The sequence below is a fragment of the Seriola dumerili genome, unplaced genomic scaffold (genome assembly GCF_002260705.1).
Source record: "Seriola dumerili isolate Sdu_G_001 unplaced genomic scaffold, Sdu_1.0 BDQW01000025.1, whole genome shotgun sequence".
Classification (NCBI taxonomy): Eukaryota; Metazoa; Chordata; class Actinopteri; order Carangiformes; family Carangidae; genus Seriola; species Seriola dumerili.
This window is the reverse complement of record NW_019174280.1, coordinates 18,982,578-19,000,775: the sequence shown is the minus strand read 5'-3', so window position 1 is coordinate 19,000,775 and position 18,198 is coordinate 18,982,578. Positions and strand designations below refer to the sequence as shown.

General features: G+C 41.3%; 1 protein-coding gene and 2 long non-coding RNA genes across 3 annotated transcripts in view; all 3 read left to right on the top strand.

The window, feature by feature from the left end:
- Window positions 1-18,198, top strand: part of LOC111237092 (nesprin-1-like) — a 72,961-nt gene that overhangs the window by 20,890 nt on the left and 33,873 nt on the right. The window contains exons 29-52 of the mRNA XM_022766062.1: window positions 2,697-2,853; window positions 3,808-3,908; window positions 4,059-4,300; window positions 4,425-6,462; window positions 6,571-6,905; window positions 7,031-7,175; window positions 7,329-7,529; window positions 7,704-7,963; window positions 8,047-8,197; window positions 8,699-8,842; window positions 8,938-9,078; window positions 9,230-9,412; window positions 9,760-9,897; window positions 10,355-10,540; window positions 10,927-11,049; window positions 11,592-11,774; window positions 12,109-12,222; window positions 13,149-13,247; window positions 13,800-13,877; window positions 15,562-15,717; window positions 16,293-16,382; window positions 16,604-16,789; window positions 17,063-17,233; window positions 17,355-17,492. Of these exons, the coding sequence (XP_022621783.1) occupies window positions 2,697-2,853; window positions 3,808-3,908; window positions 4,059-4,300; window positions 4,425-6,462; window positions 6,571-6,905; window positions 7,031-7,175; window positions 7,329-7,529; window positions 7,704-7,963; window positions 8,047-8,197; window positions 8,699-8,842; window positions 8,938-9,078; window positions 9,230-9,412; window positions 9,760-9,897; window positions 10,355-10,540; window positions 10,927-11,049; window positions 11,592-11,774; window positions 12,109-12,222; window positions 13,149-13,247; window positions 13,800-13,877; window positions 15,562-15,717; window positions 16,293-16,382; window positions 16,604-16,789; window positions 17,063-17,233; window positions 17,355-17,492 (5,760 nt within the window). The remainder of the gene's footprint in view (window positions 1-2,696; window positions 2,854-3,807; window positions 3,909-4,058; window positions 4,301-4,424; window positions 6,463-6,570; window positions 6,906-7,030; window positions 7,176-7,328; window positions 7,530-7,703; window positions 7,964-8,046; window positions 8,198-8,698; window positions 8,843-8,937; window positions 9,079-9,229; window positions 9,413-9,759; window positions 9,898-10,354; window positions 10,541-10,926; window positions 11,050-11,591; window positions 11,775-12,108; window positions 12,223-13,148; window positions 13,248-13,799; window positions 13,878-15,561; window positions 15,718-16,292; window positions 16,383-16,603; window positions 16,790-17,062; window positions 17,234-17,354; window positions 17,493-18,198) is intronic.
- LOC111237546 lies at window positions 8,141-9,006 on the top strand. The gene is made up of 3 exons (XR_002665772.1): window positions 8,141-8,197; window positions 8,699-8,842; window positions 8,938-9,006. It is a non-coding gene; the product is annotated as an uncharacterized LOC111237546 (long non-coding RNA).
- Window positions 16,731-17,460, top strand: LOC111237559. Its single transcript, XR_002665774.1, has 3 exons — window positions 16,731-16,789; window positions 17,063-17,233; window positions 17,355-17,460. It is a non-coding gene; the product is annotated as an uncharacterized LOC111237559 (long non-coding RNA).

The following is an 18,198-nucleotide window of genomic DNA, read 5'->3' as shown; positions in this document are numbered from 1 at the left end:
AGCAGAAAACACAGAAGAAGCAAGTGATCCTGAAGGCCCTGAGTCCATACGTTCGGATGCGCCAGAAAGACAAGAAAACACTTTGCTGCGAAAAGGAGAAAGTGAATCAAAGTTACCTGCAGCGCTGGAGGACAAAGAGGTGACACAGGGACAGGTGGGTTTCATTTTGAAATATTACTCAGTGGATTTTCTACTCTCCTTCTTCTCAGATTCTTCATGTAATGTCTTTTAATGTAATATATTTAATGTAACATGTCATCCTAACCTGAAAATTAAGTTGATTTTCAATTTAACAATCTCCAACTTTATGGATTATTTGGATAAAATCTCCATGTTTTTCAGTGTTTCAGCTTTTATTAGACGGTACATCATAGACAGCTACAGGAAACAGGGAGGCAGAGGGTTGAAGGTTGAAGGTTGAAATATCTTTATTATCCCCGAGGGCCAAATTGTTGTGCAGCCAGCAGTAGCCAAACAGACCACAAACAAACAGCAGCACTCGACCCCAGGGGGTTGACAAAGGGCTAAAAAAGATGTTGAGATTACATGATCGACATCTTAGACCTCAACAAGCCACAAGTACAAATTAATACAATCATTTGGCTGCTTTTCCAGCTTTTAAAATCATTAGAGAAACATAATCTCACAAAGTTAATTAAGCTCTGCAAATTTATCACAGTTTTCACTTGTTAGAGAAATTTGAACAGTGTGAAAAAGTTTCTCATCCCTACAGGCAGAAGTCCCAGATGTCCCAGACAGAATTACAGCTGTCTTAAATTTCACACGTCAAACAGAGTCTTTTTTGACATTTACAAATGATTACCTTTTCCCTATCTGACCTTCATGTCAGTGTGTGTGTGTGTTCAGTGAAACTTGGGTATTTCTGACATTTTGCAATTGTAATTTTATCCTGAATTGTGCCCTACATTTACCTGAATCTTACGTGCTCTCAGTCATTTATTACTCTCACCATTTGGCATTTAAATGTCATAATTTTTTGCCAAAGTGCAGTCATACAGTTTTTGGCAATTATATTTTTTCAAACATTGGTCATCCAGTGGAAAGATATTTATTTTATCTCTTGACTAATGAATGAAATCCATGTCACATATTGCCTTGTGTCTGGCACAGAAGAAATCATTAACTGCCTATCACAAAAAAACGGTGCAATACCCTATGACACAATACGAGAACAATTGTGTGAAACTGTGAAAACAACCATACTCCGATGTAATCTGACAGGAAATCTGTTAAAAATCTTCTTTAAAAAAAAAAAAAAAAAGCAACACATGGAAAACACTTGTTAATTCAGACACGATCCCCCACCAGATTTTTATGGTTTTTCCTGGCACCTGTTGCGTGCGTATTCTCAGCCTGAAGCAGCTCCCAAGACAGATTGCAAATTAAGTATGAAAGGAAAAATAAAGATGCTGAGGCAGAAATATGTGTGCACAGCAGTCAACACTGACAGAAAGTACCCACATTCTCTGGCAGGGGAAAAATACAGCATGAGAACCATTACTACTTTACCATTGCTAATACTTGCCTCCTGCAAATATGGCAACTGCTGATATCTGCAGAGACAATGCGGCACCGTGCCATCACTCCAACCCTCCAAAGTTTCGAGATGTGTTTTGATAGTACAAGCCACAGTGCTCAAAAACATTTTTGGTGTTTGAGGAATTTCTCAAACTAAGACAACCTGCCATTATTGTGAGTAATAACAGCATGCCTTCTCTCTTTTCTCTATAAACTGACTGTCCTAAAATCTTCTGCCAAATACCAGAAGATTTGTATTTAAGAAACAGTCAATTGTCTTTCTGACACTAATTTGACTCTATTTGTTAAAGGATGCTGCACTGAGGAAGGCAGCGGGTTGTGTTTATAAGAGACAGTTGGTTGTTTGATAAAGCTGCTTGGTCTGAGTGATCATGATTAAGGAGACACTTCCAATAAAACTAAAAGGGGAGTCAGAGAGCGTAGACGTCCACCAATATATTGAAATTGAACCATATATAGACATATTAAAGTATGCACTCACATAGTGTTCAGAAGGAAAAGAGTCGGACACTGGTAAGGAATGCTAATTTCAGGCTGTAGATGAAAGAACACTCAGCTCCCAGAAAGAAATGAGTTTTGCCTTTATCAGCTGCCACTTAAAGCTTTGGTCTTCTGCACCTAAATGTTTGAACCACTTATGACAAAAAATATTTGTAAGTCAAACTTGACTCAAACAGTGTAAAATATTCTGTGTTGTACTGTTTTTTCCTACAATAAATGAGCGGTAACTCCTCTTCTCGTTCCAACTACACGCTGCGACAACACACGTCTTGATCATGCCCAACATATTTTAAAAGGCACCTCCCCTGTTTGTAATTAAGTAACCGAGCAGATCATGTCATGTTTTGGCGTTTTCCCTGTCTAACCATGTTATAACAGATCAGTTATTTCTGTGAAGAAGTATGGGAGGAAGCACTTTGGAGATGAATAGATGGAGTCCTCCCTCAGGGCAGGCTGCTCCCTACACAGGCGCATTCTTATGTTAACTGTACTGACTCGCCGGGCCACTGTCAACACAGTAATATTTACCAGTGTAGAGCAGGGAAAAAACTGGAAGCCCTGTTATTATCTGTGGACAAACACAGGGAAGAAGAAGGCTAAAAAGTGACACCACCCCTTGTCTTCTGTGTATGCAGCGTCAGATGCAAGAAGACATGGAGCCTGAGAGGACGACGCTGGGTTTGTCAGCTGATTGGGGTGCCGGAGAGACGACAGGTGGATCACCAGCGTCCTGCAAACACAGATCCACCATGCTGGATATCTTGTCTGAGATACAGAGCTTGGCGGAAAGAAGTAACATAATAAATGTGAGTATCAACTGGATTTAATTAAAAAAAACTTACTGGACCTCTTTCAGAGTTAGATCTACTCTAGGCTATATTGCAAAGCATTTTCTATGAGTTAATATATAACTATAACTAACACACATATATATATATATATATATATATATATATAACTATAAACTGATTTGTGAAAGTGTGAATTTTAGAGTGCGTTTACTAAAGGTTAAAGGGTAAATTCTGATTAGCAGAATTGCAGTGTTTTTTATTCACTGTTTGTGGATGTTTTAAGCATTTTAGTGATATAATTCAAAGTATGAATGCATAGCTCCGTTTGTCCAAAAGGGCAAGAAGCCAATCATAAATGCATGGAACAGTGAATAGATAGGCGAAGCAGTCTTATGATTAATGTGTATTGTGTATTCCCATGATGCTGTCGGCAGGAAGGTCTACAGGAAGGGAGATGCAATGATTTCCTGCTGGGTCGTTAGTGGGTATAATTACACACAGTATACAGTTTGTGACTGGCGCTGTCATAGTTTGAATGCTTTTTGATACCAAGTGTGATTTTTGTTTAATTATGGGGAAAAAAGAAATTCACTATCCTCCATAAAAAAACATTTCCACTCCAACATAATTCAGGTAGCAATTACAACAACAAAGTTTCCCCACACAACATAACTGGATAGACAAATTAGCATGGTATACATAATTATACATCATTTGTCAAGAGACAGGGTTGTCTGTTTTCTGCCTTTTTGTTTTTGTTTGTTTTTTTGTGGCCGGTTTCCTGCCATTTTTTGCATATTATTGTCATTATTATCACCAGCGGAGGTTCAGATCTATAGGGGGCTAAAGCAAACAGTGTTTCCCACCAATTTTGTTTTGTTTGTTGTTATTATGTTGTAGAGGAGACCACACATTGATTTAAATTGGTATCTGAAGTCCTCTCCTGGTGAACCAGAGATTCGCCTGATGCGAACTGTCCAGCAGGTTCTGGCATGTCGATATCAACCAGCACAACTCGATGTGGCTGCTATGGCCAAACAGCTGGAGGAAGCAGAGGTATGTGCACCAACTTCTGTATCACAAGAGCTTCATTTTGCTTCAACAATTTTACTAAATAAAGTAGAATTAGATTTTTATATTACAGAGAAAAAGCAATGATTTATAAAATTGTGTAATCTGCTCTAAAGCCAGTACTGTTTACTGCAGCAATACAGGTGCTGTGTGCAGGAGCGAGTAGCTACTATGAAAAGCATGAGTGCTGCCTGGGAATGTGACCCAATCGCCTTGAAAAGAGCTGAAGGACAATGGAGTGCAGCACTGCTGGATGCCTCTGCCACAGTGCAGGTGAAAGCAGCACAGCTGGACCAGGTCAGACGCTATCACAAACAGATGAAGATGACCAGAGTTTTTCTGGAGGTTTTAGCTGCTGAGAAGGAAAAAATGAGCCTGTGAGTAATCTTTTGATCTGAAATTAAGCTTTTGCTGTAATTGACGTCATTATTTGTTGATAGTGTTTGTTTGTGTGCTTTGATGTATGGTACACTCATGTTTTCCTGGCATGATTTTTGTCAGAAACGCTTTGGGAAGTAGTGCTGTTCAAGCTGACAAACTCCACGCCCTGCTGCAAACCATGGAACAGAAGAAAAGCATCATGGAGGAGCTGCTCCACCTAAGTGGCCAGTTATCAGTCCACTTGAGTGACGCAGAAAGTTCGGGTGCTCTTCTTGCCCAGCTTGGAGACGTCCAAGAGGAATGGAGGCTTTTGGAAGGAGGTATCAAGAGAGCTCTACAACACGCCACAAACTCCAACTCTCAATCCTCTCTTCTTATAAAAGAGGCCGATCAGCTTAAAGCCAAGGTCGAAGCTCTTCAGAAATCCAACTTTCAAAGCAACGACAGTAAAAGTGCTTTAGAATTTGTTTGTCTGAGCACAGACCTAAAACTGTACAACCAGCTTTATCTGCACTTACAATCCCAGTCAGATGCTCTCGTCCATTTCTCTCTGGGTCAGAAGGAGAAGGATGAGATCCAGTGTAATCTTCAGGAATTGGGATCATTGCTTAATGACGCCAAGAGAAAGCTTGATACTTCCACGTATAGCTGTGGAGGCATTTCCTCAACTAAGATCAACAAACAATTACAAGACCTGATCATGTGGGCCAAGCAGGCGGAAAACCACATCTCCATTGGGAAAAAGTTAGCTCTTTTCCCAGAGGAGGCTCGTATTCAGATTGTTGACATGAAGAAATTTCAGACTGATATTTTTTCCCAACGGTCCAAGATGCAAGCACAAGTTGAGGAGATGAAAGATGTAGCCTTTGACATGGGAAAAGAGGAAAGCGACGAAGTATTGAAGACAGTAGAGGACCTCTATGAAGCCATTGTCGACAGCCTGGATCATGTTCTTGTTACCTTGAAGAAACACCTACACGAGCGGGAGAAACTCTTATCCCAGCTTGCTAGCGCGGATGCCTGGCTAGCAGCAACACATGCTACAAGAGACCCCTGTACCCATGTTGAAAATGTGTCCAAAGCTGACATCCAAGAGCTGGAGAGCAAGCTGGAGAGTCACAAATTAGCCACTGTGGAAATACAGAGCCAACTAAATCTGGTGGAGGCGATGGCTGAAAGTTGGAAGGACATGGCAGTAGGGTTGAGTCCAGGAGAGAGCCGCTACCTTGTCAACAGACTGTCAGGCCTCTGGACAGAATTGGATGGACTGCTGGCTCATGAGAGAGCAACCAGCTGGGAACTAGAGGAGCTGATTCATGAGCGAACATCTTCAGATGAGGAGTTATCAACCATCCAGGCTAGTTTAAAGCAAATTTCCGCTGATTTGGAGAAGCAAAAATTCCCTCTAACACAGGAAACCCTTTCGACAGTTGTACATTTGAAGCACATGCTAATGGAGAATCAGTGTCAAGTACAAGAGCTTCAGCACTGCCATGAGGCCAAGCGTAGCACCTTGCTGTACACCATTGGAGAACTGCAAGACAGGTGCAAAGCTCTCAGTCTTAATGCTTTTGAGCAAGACAAATATCTGCACCTGAGGAGACAAATGGAGGAATCTAGGGACATTGCCAAAGAGCAAATCCAGCGTGCCAAAGACAAAACAATCAGTGTGGGTGAGAGATTCAGACTGTGCCAAACACTCCTGGTTGAACTTCCTTTAGTGAAGACACAGTGTCAAGAAGCAGGGGACCAGCTGGAGGCCATAGCTCAGGATCTGTACCCATCTGAACTGAATTCAGAGAGGGAGAGGATTCACTGCACTGTGGAAACTTTGGTCTCCTGGGAGCACTCTGTCACAGATGATATCAAATACCTAGAGGCCAAGCTTCTGTTGGGTCTGCGCTTTTCCTCCGAACTTCCTGCCTTAATTGAGCTTTTCCAAAATACAAGAGTGGAGCTGGAGGGAGCCAGGCCAGTCGATCCAGAGGAGAAAGCAATTGACAGTGCACTACGAAGATACTGGGTCATTTGGAGAAATATGGAGTCTGGGATGAGGGTTTTAGAAGCTCTCGGACGGAAGGAAAAAATTAACCTGAAGAACTTCAAGGAGCTATACTCTCTCAGGGATGCAGCCATGCAAGAGTGTCATTTACAAATGGTAAGATTAAATATTCTGTTAATCCAGCCTACTTTTGAGTTTCTCTAATTTTGCAATTTATTCTTTTGATTGTTGCTTCTCTAAACTCTCTTACTATTTATTCAACAGGAGAGTTTATCTCAGGCTCGAGAATCCTTGAAGGATTACCAGTGGGCCGCTCAAGGAGCAATAGCCTTTCTTCATAATGCTGAAGGCACCTTTTTGTCAGCTCCCGGAGGGTTTCTGGACTGCACCGAGGAACAGAGACAGACCCGGCAGGCTTTAAAAGCTCTAGAAGACGGATTTCAGGCTCATATCTGCCACCTTGTGGAACTGGTCCCCCAGCAACCCTGCCTCTCCCGCCCCAAGGCCGAGCAGCTCCACATCGGTATTCTCACCCAGTTGTTGGTAGGAAGAGCTGTACTGGAGGCCCAGGCCCAGCTCAGGCTGGAGTCCTTGCAGAGGTACCAGGCTGTTCGCAGTCACTAAAACAATTCAACATACCTTTTTGTCTTTTCATCATGTGGTTATTTCTCTGCTTTTCTAATTCAAAAAAGTAAAAATCACCTAAAAGACAAATTTCTTATAGTTGTGCAGCAAGACAACAAAGCCACAGGAGCTGTCATGAAGACGTACGGCAGCGTCTTTCTAGGTCTGAAGCTGGACTTTCAGAATGCGCTGCGGCACAAATCACGTCATATGACAAATGTGTTGCCCAACAAAAGAGAGCTACGGTAAGTTCGGTGCAGAGCTAATTCCCTGTTGTGTTTCAAACACTGGATCTACTTTTTGACACTGAACAATTCGCCACTTGTACGAGTGTTACAGGAATTCATCCGACCTGTTTACATGCAATTTAAATCTTAAACTTTCACCTCCACATGAAGCTACTGATGGAGGATCTCCGCAACCTTGCTGGAAAGATAGAAGAACTGAGGGCTGGATGTCCGATGCAGGGCTGCGGAGTTGGTAAAGACGGTGAGCTGGCTGCCCTCTGGCGCCGTTGGGTATCGTTACGACGTGGCGTTGGCGTTCTGATGGCACACGCAGAACAGAGACAAGAGGAATGGAAGGACATCACTACAAGTGTGAGTTCACCAACCACAAACCCTTCTATGCATCTAAACGTGACCTAATGTGTACGTCCAGCTACACATATAAATGATTGAAAATTGGGTTATTGGATTATAACATACACGACATAAAGAACAGATACAGATCATATACAGATAATATTAAAGATTCAATTCTATTCCTTTTAGATTGAGCAGTGTTGCAGTTTTTTGGCCAGTCTTCAGGCAGAGGTGCCTGACTCCTCCACTGTGAGCTTCACTCAAGAGAAACCCCTGGAGCTTCTTGCCCAGGCTGAGATGCACCAGGCCGGCCTGGAGCAGGAGCAGCAGGCCTTAGCCTCCCTGGAGCATCGACTGGAGCATGCCCTGAGCTTATCCAGTTCACAGGATCCCATGAGTCCCGGACCTGTTGGCAGAACACTGGTGAAGATCCAGGAGAATGTCAGGAGGTGGGATTTGTTTTATATACAGTTATGGAAAGTGATTACTCGTATATATATCAGAGATGCTGAAAAGATACTGTTCCCCGCAGCCTAAAAGAGAGAAACCTGCTGCTGGTAGCTGCAGCCCAAGCAGAGGAGAAAGAGAGACAGCAAGTCCAAGAGGAGATAGGAGAGGTGGAGAAACACATGCTCGCCACTATCCCCACGCTGGAAGCTTGTTCGAACGCAAGCAAACGACAGGTCAGACTCGTTTATCATTTATGCTTCACAAACTTGGAAACTAGAATTTGAGATTTTATAGGAAAGCAGATGAAGTGACATTTTGGAAAGCAAAAGATAATGCGACTCGAAACACTGAAGTGTGTTTCAATGTGCATTACTTTGGTTTTTCATCAATGATGCAATGGTGAAGTTTTGAGTTACAACAAAGTATACCTTTATATTATGCTTAAAACAAGTTTATTTTAATGTCAGGGTAAGTCCAGTGAGGAACTGTGAACTGTTCTCAGCCCGCTTTTTATCACTTTTAGCTACAGACCACATGGATCTTCTGCAATTAGATTATAGACTGTTAGTGGTCTTTTCAATTGGTCATTGGTCTAAACTGTCTTTATCTGTGACAAGCCAGCAGTCCAGTCTATGGTCCACTGCCATTTCCTTCAAGGATAGATCATATTGAACTCATGAGGGGCTGCTGCATTCTTACCATTTACCTTTTCTCTTGCATTTCCACACTGACAGGAGCTCAGAGAGGATCTGTCCTCTCAGAGGTCCAAGCTAAAGTCCATCATGCATGGTGTAGAGAGCCGGTATGAAGAGATTCCTGATGATATCAGCAAACGGTTACAAGAAGTTCAACTGTCCCTACAGAGAGCAGAGGAGAAGGTAACAGCACTGAAATCATCCTCAGTGACATCAGTTATCTCCGAACCAAAATGAACCAAAACCCGCTGACTGTGTGCGATTGTGTGTTTTTACAGCTCATGGAGGGGAGCAGCCCGGGTCGCAAGCTGGCTGGTCGAATGGTGGAGCTTTGTTCTGGCCTCAAGAAAGTGAAAGCGTCACTGGAGCAGAAAAGTCCAACAGTCAGCGATGCTCAAAATATGCTCAAGGTGTTTACAGTAATATATGCTGTTAATAGAGTTAAAGGTTGAGTGATTATTTGTCACATTATTCGTATGATATTTTTATAATGATATATAATAATGTAACTTTTTACATCACATTATGTCATCTCAAACACTGACATACTGTACATCCTGTATTCTCCAGCATGTTTGGGATGAGCTGGATGCGTGGCACAGTCGCTTGATGATCCTGGAGAGCGAGGTGCACGATCTTGCGGAGGAGCAGTCGGACCAAGCTCACCTCCTCATGGACCAACTCACACAACCACTGCAGCTCCATCAAAACGCGTCGCAGATGGCTGAACACCGCACTGCCTTCCTCAGCAAGGTCAGACGGACTATGTTGTACAATATTTATACTGTGTTGTACTTAACTGTGAATGCATGAAAAAGCAGTGATGTGAACAGAAACCATGGTTTAACATAGTTGAAAATGAAACCACATAGATAGATAGATAGATAGATAGATAGATACTATTTAATTTGGTTGGGGGAAATTCATGTGTCCGTTAGCTCATTGTTGATAATAATAATAATAACAGTTAATAATTAATAAACAATAATAACTAATTGAGTCCACTTCCTTTGGCTGGATTGTTATATAGCCTGATGGCAGTGGGAACAACTGAAAATATAAAAATCTGTTCCGTAAAAATACCATTCTGCTTTCATCAGATCCCAGTCTGTCTTCAAGAGTTACAAGACATTTTGTACAGCGCCACCTGCTGGATGGAGGAGGCCCAGTCATGGCTCAACGCTCCTTGCTCATTCACAACAGCCAGAAGCCTCCAGAATCATGCAAGCTCTCTGCAGGTCAGTGACACCAAGTAAACCTCACCTGTGATGGGACCTGTGAAATCCCATATCACATCCTTTTATGTGGGATGTATGTTCTGTTTCCTCTATATTCTCATATATTTGATATATGTGTTAATTTATTTATTTGTAGTTTGGTTGCATTCGGAAATAATCTGTTTTCTATATTAGAATTTAGCCTGTTACATTTTCACATATCTTTCAACGATTCTTCTATTATTGTGGCATAATTAATAAGCATTTTGCACACTCTGCTTACATGCTGTATTTATTATTTATTTATACATCCATTGTTTCCATGCAAGTTTTTAATGCCCACATGATAGTATGGTGCTTCTTTATTGTGTCTTGTCACTCTTTCCTATTACACCTGCCAGGCACTTTAATAGACATGATTAGATAATTAATATCAACGTTAATGATGAATTTTATTTTAAATCCTGAACTACTACAGCTGGTCCTGGACGACTCAGAGAGGATTAGGGACACCTTGCAGGGCTTCAGGCCGGTGCTGGCTGAGATCTCTGCTGTGTGTGACATCAGCACGCAGGAGAAGCAGCTGGACCAGAATGACCAACAAGTCCACAAAATGCAACGCAACCTCCTGGAGCCACTGGAGCAACTCCTGCAGGCTGCCGTGGTGAGAAGTTCAAGCTGAGGATGTAAACAAATTTATTGTAGACTTACAGGTTTTTAGTGACCCCAAATGGCAGTGGGAGGAAACTACGGGAATGTTTTTTTTTTTTTTTTTTTAATTTGGTTCCTCCCACTTCCTTTGTGCAAAGAAGATTTAACTCTCACACCTGATTCCCATTCGGGCAGATTGGCTGAATCTGTGGAATCTTGGTCACAAATGAACTGATAAACAGACGTATACTGTACATCTACAGACAGCAGGAAGCGAGAGGAAACAATGGCAGATTTATGATGCGCAGCCAGCCAACAAAAATGGGCACTTAAGCAGCATATGAAACACAATTACAAGTCAGATCTCTCGGAAAAAGTTGTTGGCATTCTTCTTTTCAGGTGGTGGAGGTGATGGAAGCTGAGCTTAAGACTATGGAGAAGAATGTTCCCAAGATCAGAACCATTTTATCCTCCATGGACGACTCCAACATAACTCTAACGGAGCATCTTCAAAACCGACAGGTGAAGTTACGCAATTATGATTTCTATTTATCCATTTCATGCACGGCACAGAGAGAGCATGCAAACAGTAGTGCAGGATAATTGTAAAAATATTCAACACTTAAGATTAAGAGCTAAGGAATGCAAGGATTTATTAAAGTTCGATACTAATATTATTTCTTTGTTGTGACTGCTTTATGAACAAAACATACAATTTTCTTCCTTAAACATCACACTTCTTTCTCTACATTTGCTAAAATGTCCAAATGACAATTTCATAAAATGAAATGGAAACATTACAACTGAAAATAAAGTATGTAACTATTTTCAATTCCAGCTACACAGTTAATTTGCTGCAGAAGGAAACAAAATTCCTATGAGAAAACAAAGACGCACCTTTTCTTTTATCACGTGTTTAGGAGAAACAAAGCTGTAAACATAATAAAGTCCTCTTATATTTAATTGAATTCATAAAACATTTTTCACCAAACTGTCCATCAAGCATCAGTAGTTTGTACAGAAGTTTACACACACATTGATTCCATTTCTGGTTTCGCCTGCAGGTGATCCTGGCCAATGTGCAGTCAATGCAGAGGACACTGGAGGAGCTGGAGAAATGCAAAGTGGAGCTTCACCTCCCACAAGGCGCAGAGGAGAGCCTGCTGGCCTTCTCCCGAACCGGACTGCTGCTGCAGCCGCTCGAGGAGCTGGAACAACTCACACAGCAACAAGCCTCTCTGCTGGAGGTACGGCATCAAGTCTGTAATGAATAATGAAGAAGACGTGGGGGTTAGGCAGGAGATGCTTACAATGATCGCAGTTATTCTGCTAGCATAACATCACAGTGAACTGTGATTTGAATAAAGTTTTTTGATAGTTTGTTTCTTTATGTAATCTTTACAAAACACACTCAAGGTTGTTCTGTATCTTTTGTTATTGGAATTAATGTAATGGTCCTCTCATCCCTCAGCCTCCTCCCTCACAGCACAGCGACACAAAGAACCACAATGATACACAACGGAACAACCTTGAATGTTTTTCATCAACTTAAGTCACTTGTCACTTCTTTCTCCAACACAGAACAAGATTAGGGAGGAGGAAGAAACCAGTAAGGATGTTGGCATCACCCCAGTCTCCAGTAATCCTGAAGAGAGACAGCAGCTATACAGATCTCCACGAAGACACTTAGTCCAGGTAATAATAATATTACTAATCCCAGTCATAATGAAGTAGAATTCATCAAACACCAGCTAAAACAGAACCTCTAGTGTCATGTTTGAATTTAACTTGCCATCAGCTTTGAACGAAACCAATTCAACACAACTCCTACAGTAAAACTTTTAGTTTTACGCAGTCAGTGTGCAGGAGTCCAACACTTTATACCCTGTGCTCTCTGGAATTGGTTGAAGCTGCCTGATACAGACCTGTCTCATAAAAACATCACCCTGAAAATGTTCATCCTACTGGGCTGTGAGGCAGGATCAAGCAAAACCTTTGAATCTTACAGTTTGTTTTTTGGGGGATAATTATTATTATTTTTGAATATTTTCCTACTGTGTACACACAGTAACTGGCATACTGCAAATATGATGTAGTTCCGACTGAATTTTAACTCATCTAGGCCCAATTTAAATCAATTTAAATTAGCACAGATTTTGGATCACATTTCAATGACTTTAAGTCTGGATATAACAATAAAAGAAATTGTTGTTTCCTGGGTAAGATATTAAGTTATCTTCCCCCAAAAAATGAACAGTACTTTTAAGCCAATACACGTTCTTAAATTAACATGCATTCCTCCATTAGACTCCATTAGTCCCCAGGAATGTTCAAGCCTTTTTCTTATTATATAGAATAGTTTTAAGCAGTGAAAAGAACTTAAAATCACATTTGTTTAAATATAGAACAAATGAGTGGATGACAGCTAATGGAGTCATGGAGCTATGCATACTGGAAAAACACTCCCTCACTGATGCCACTTGAATGTTACATTAAGAAAAGGAAAGGTTATATCAATGATTAAGCACAGTACAAGTATTCCTCAGAAAGCCACTTCATTGTTACATTTCTATTTAAATCCCAGTTTTGATCATATCATTCACCCTTATCACTAAAAGCAGGAGGCTTTTGAAGTGTCTAATTCAGAGGAAGAGGAGGAAGAGGATGACGAGAGTTGTCACTCGTCGTCCTCTGACACACTAACATGCAGTATCCCGGAGGTAAATCTGAAACATAATTACAGCTTGGGAATGCTTGTTTCTGGGTGCCTCTTTCTTTGTGTTTCGTTCCAAAATGTCACAGTCAACAGAGTAAAAACTGCTGTCACAAAATCACTGAATTTAAATGATGCAAAACCTCACAAACAGATACGTTTTAGACTTTTTGAATAAATACATTTACTAATTCTATATATTTTGGAATGAAACTCTAAATTTCTTCCTCCTTTTATTAATATTTTTTTTCCTCTTTTATTAATGTTTTGATTTAATGAATTCCACCTTTAATATTCCTCCTTCTTCTTCTTCCTGTGGTTCTAAGGCCTGGAGCAGGTTTTGCATGTTGATAATGAAGCTGTGTGAGGCAGGCTCTTCTGTTCACTGATAAATCCACTCCAGCACTGTCGGATACAGCTGCTTGAAATGTGTTGCTCCTTAGGAACCTTTCCTTTCTTTCCATATGTGTGTGTGTATATGTGTGTGTGTGTGTGTGTGTGTGTGTGTGTGTGTGTATGGATTTCTTCTGCATTTATATATTTGTTCGACACATATTAGGACCCAGAGGAGACACTCAACGTTTCAGATGTGACAAGTGAGGATATTGCTGAAATGAAGCCACTGTCAAAGGTTAAGGTAAATGAGGCTTTCATTTTGGAGATATTTGTTTCATGAACATTTAGTACATTTCTTTAACTAAACTAAATTAAACAATTATTAGCTTTTTTCTAAAAGGTTTTTGTTATCAGTGTAGTTAGAGGAAAGGTACATTTGTCTTTCAGGAACTGGGGAGTTTGGTTCATCAGTTTTCATCTGAAGTGGAGACGAGCTCCAGAGGAGCTGAATCTGGGCTTTTATCTGTGAAGCCTCGCTGTGATACCAACGACTCTGGATCTAAAAATGTCGGAGCTGGATTCATAACAATGGATTCTAAAGCTGATGTTGGCGATTCGTCTCGTCCCGAAACTCTGACAGCTGAGCCCCTGATCTCTGCAGCCATTCCAGCAGCTAAAGACCAGTTTACCGCTGCTACAAAGCCCCCTCAGGCTGCAGCAGCGATTGAAGACACAAGACTGATTCCTGCAAGACCTATAGCTCCATTCACGCCCACGAGAGAATCAGTGCTCATAGAGGATGGAGACAGGGCAGGACATGAGGAAGATGAGAAGGAGCAGCAAAGGTGGAGTCGACTTTATACCCAGATCTATCAAAAACTGACCACTTTGAAAAAAGTTCAGCAGGAGCATCAAACCTTGATTAGCAGCTCAGAAGATGGAGGGACCCATGAAAAGGTAGGAAAACAGAGAAATAATGAGACTGTATCCGATCATTAGGACGTTCGAGACGGGTTGAGTCAGATTTTTTAAAAACAGATGAGCAATGGGAAGAGACACTATGTAGATGAGAGGTGAGATGGGACCACAGTGGATGGAAACGCATCTGTTACCAGGGCAACAGCGGGCTTAACCTTCTGGTTTTGTCCCTTGTGCTGTCGCTTTCAGAGCTTGTTACATATAATGAGAGGCACCAATAGCAGAAACCTTTAAACTATATGATAATATAACTGGTGTGCATGCTCTCTTTAAAATATTATAAATATTGTAATTTTTAAAGGTTTTACTGTCAAAACACAAGAAAAAAATGTCTTTGCCTTGAAATGAAAATGAATGAATGTAGTAATAGTTTTAATTTCTTGCGTCCCGTCCAATTATTCTCTCCATGCCTCTTTATTCAGTCCTCCCATCCTTTCCTCTTCCCTTCTCCCGCTGTGAAACTTGAACTACAATTATCTGGTTTTGTTTAGGTCCCAGAAAAGGAGCCGATATCAAGCAGAGCTGCTTCTGCTGTTCTCCAGTGGACACACGAGTCCATCACCATGCTGAGACAAATAGTATGTGAAATAGAAATAGAGGTATAATTAAAATGACACAGAGTCTGTTAACTCTTAAGTGAAATAGTTTCTGATAAATTATCCCACTAATGATCAACTAACATGGATGTCTGTGGTTTAACGAGCTAATCAAAGGGGCTTAATTTGAACAAATACTTTAAAGTTTAGTGTTGACATGTAAAGGTACATGGACCAAAGCTTAGACACCGTACTAAACCAGAATTATTGGCTCATTTAGATGATTATGTAAGTAGAAAACTAGCTTTACACATGTAGCACTGGGCAGCGATACACTGCTCCTCTGCAAGCGTTGTTTCCTGCAAGATCCGAGATGTTACTAAAATCAGACCAGCAGAGAAAAAGGTTTCTTTTACTTTGGACAATCCTCCACTGAGTGACAGTGATGATCACGTATTTGATATTTCCCAGGTGACGCCTGCAGACAGCTCTCATCCAGGTGTGAAGGAGGAGTTGTACGAGGCTGCACGGAGGGTCCTCTTCTGCCTGGACTCTTGGACTGACCTCCTCTCGACTCCTGGTGGCGCTGATGAAGATGACCTCCACCTGAGGCTGCTGCAGCAGGAGGTTACTGACTATAAAAGCACATATATAGCACATATATTGTATAACTATATCTACTGCATAAAAGAAAAAATGGTGCTGACTTTGGATTTAGATCTTCTGTTCATTCTAAACTCTCCTGTTTTTGCATTTCTGTCTAAATTCCTGTGTAGTGTGTGTCAAGTGAACTGGTGATTCTCACTGAGCTGTTAAATAAAGTGGAGTCAGAAACCGGGCCTGCACTTTCCAAAGAGCAACCAGACGCTTACCACTGTTTGACCTGCCTTCAGGACTGTCTCTCTACAGTCCAGCTGGTCTTCACCTCATCCAGAAATCAGGTCATTGAACATCTGGGCCTCAAAAACCAACATCAGGTTTGAAATTGAGCTCGATTGATTCTCACACTGACTACCATTACTTTTGTTACTTAAAATTATATTTTGGCTATAATACGTTTTACTTACGTAAAATTAGAATTCAAGTATACAATTTGTAATGGAGCATATTTACACGGTGGCATTTCTACTTTGAATTAAGGGGATCTGAATACTTTCTTCATCACTGTTCTGAACCAACGCTCATTACTTTTTCTCACATAGTTCTTCTTCAAACAGCTGTGTATTTTGGACGAGTTTGAACTGGGACAGAGTGAGACCTTCCCAAATCTAAAGGATGCTCCTGGTTTGGAGGTAACCACTGCTACGCAGCTTTGTACAAGTGTGCGTTCATGCATGTTTAAAATAAAGCTCATCAAGCAAATTCACTCTAGTTCTAATTACAGACTTGTATCAATATGTGGTTTAAAAATATCAGCTATTCAACTCCATTATCGTTAGAATGGAAGCATGACTGGAAGTATCTGTGTTTCCAAACTTAATGGTATTCTCTGTGCTCCTCGTGTATCTCTCAGCAGTGTCTCCTGGGCAGACATCTGAGGGAGAGTCCGGGGGAAAAAGCCAAGGTACAGCAAGCATCTGGCTCCTTGCTTCAGGGGATAACTCACCTCCTGGAACTGGGAGAAGTAGGCATAAAAGAAAGGCAGATGAGCCAGGTTCACAACCGCAGCCAACTTCAAGCCGTTCTCTGCAGACCCAAGGTATCTCACTATGCTTTCAGCAACTTCTTCAGCAAGCACGAAAGCCCCGGTTTAGGGTCGGTCACTTTCCCAAGAGTGTGTACAAGCCTCTTGATGGGTTTTCAAAGAGACAGCCATTGCTGAAACAACCTCAAACAACTAATGATAAGACTTATCACTGATATTTTTAGACCTTAATCACATCCTCTGCCTCATTCATCTCTTCACTCTTGTTGCTCTTTTGCAATGAATTCACTTCACTTCTGTCCTAAATCTGGTCTCTCTGTGATGCAGAGGCTCCTGCAGGTCCTCAGGTCTCAGTTGGCTTTTGTGCAGCATCTATTTCAACGTGAGCCAGAGGTTTTCAAGTGTCAAGAGGATGAGCGCTTACAGCTGGAGGTCAGGGCTAAAGCTTTGCAGCAACAGGCTCTGGAGCAGGAAGTGGTTTCTTACAGGAGGCTGCAGGTTTGTCCTGTATTTTTGCTGAAGGCCACAAGAATTCACAACCACACAAATAAGAAGTTTCTTGTGGAATACTTGAAAAAAAATGTCCTGCATTGAAAATAGATGTGTGGGTGTCTGTTAGGAATGGACCATTTGGGAGGATAATTGCGGTCAGCTGGGCAGGGTGCTGGATGAGTCTGAAGCCCTCATCAGCAGCGGGGAACCAGAGGGAGACGACGAGGAGTCGTCTGTCGTACAGCACAGACTAGACGCCTGCCAGGTAAACCTGATCACACTGTTATTTTCTCACTTGCTCTTCTCACTTCCCCTCCTTTCATCTCCTGCATCTATGTAACTTCTTCCCTCTCCCATAGACATTCTTTATTTCTCAGGATTGTGTTTCATTTGTTCTTTCAACCTGCTGTCATTTAGTTTTGCAAATGTGTGGAAATTGAGAGAACCATTTTGTGAAGTGCTGTAAACATCAATCTGCTTCTTCTCCTTCCTACATTTCCCTACATGCCTCTCAGCAGCCCTCAGAGATCATACCTGCTGCTGTATATATAGTATGTTTAGTTTCATCTGAACATTTCTCCAGCTGAGAAAAAGCGATGAGTCAAACTTTTTCAAAAGTCAACATGTTGCTATCAAGTCGTTTGTGTGGAAATAGATCTGCCTCAGCTATGATGAGCTTATTTTGAAGGTTTGTGCCCTAAAAAAACAAGCCCCTTGCATTTTTTTTTAATTTTGAGGGACTGACAAATTTAAAAGTTCACTGACATACTGCACCTAAAAAAAAAACTATTAAACCTATTGTAGTAGCACTAGAAACATCTGTCATTGGTTTTGGATGGTGAGCTCGATCAAATACCAACATGGCATCAGAATTAAATTGTACAATACCAGGAACCAGTTTTACTGTGAAACAAATTGGTGTTGATTTCTTCTTGGAAAGAATAAAAAGAACAGCTGAAGGCCACGCCGAG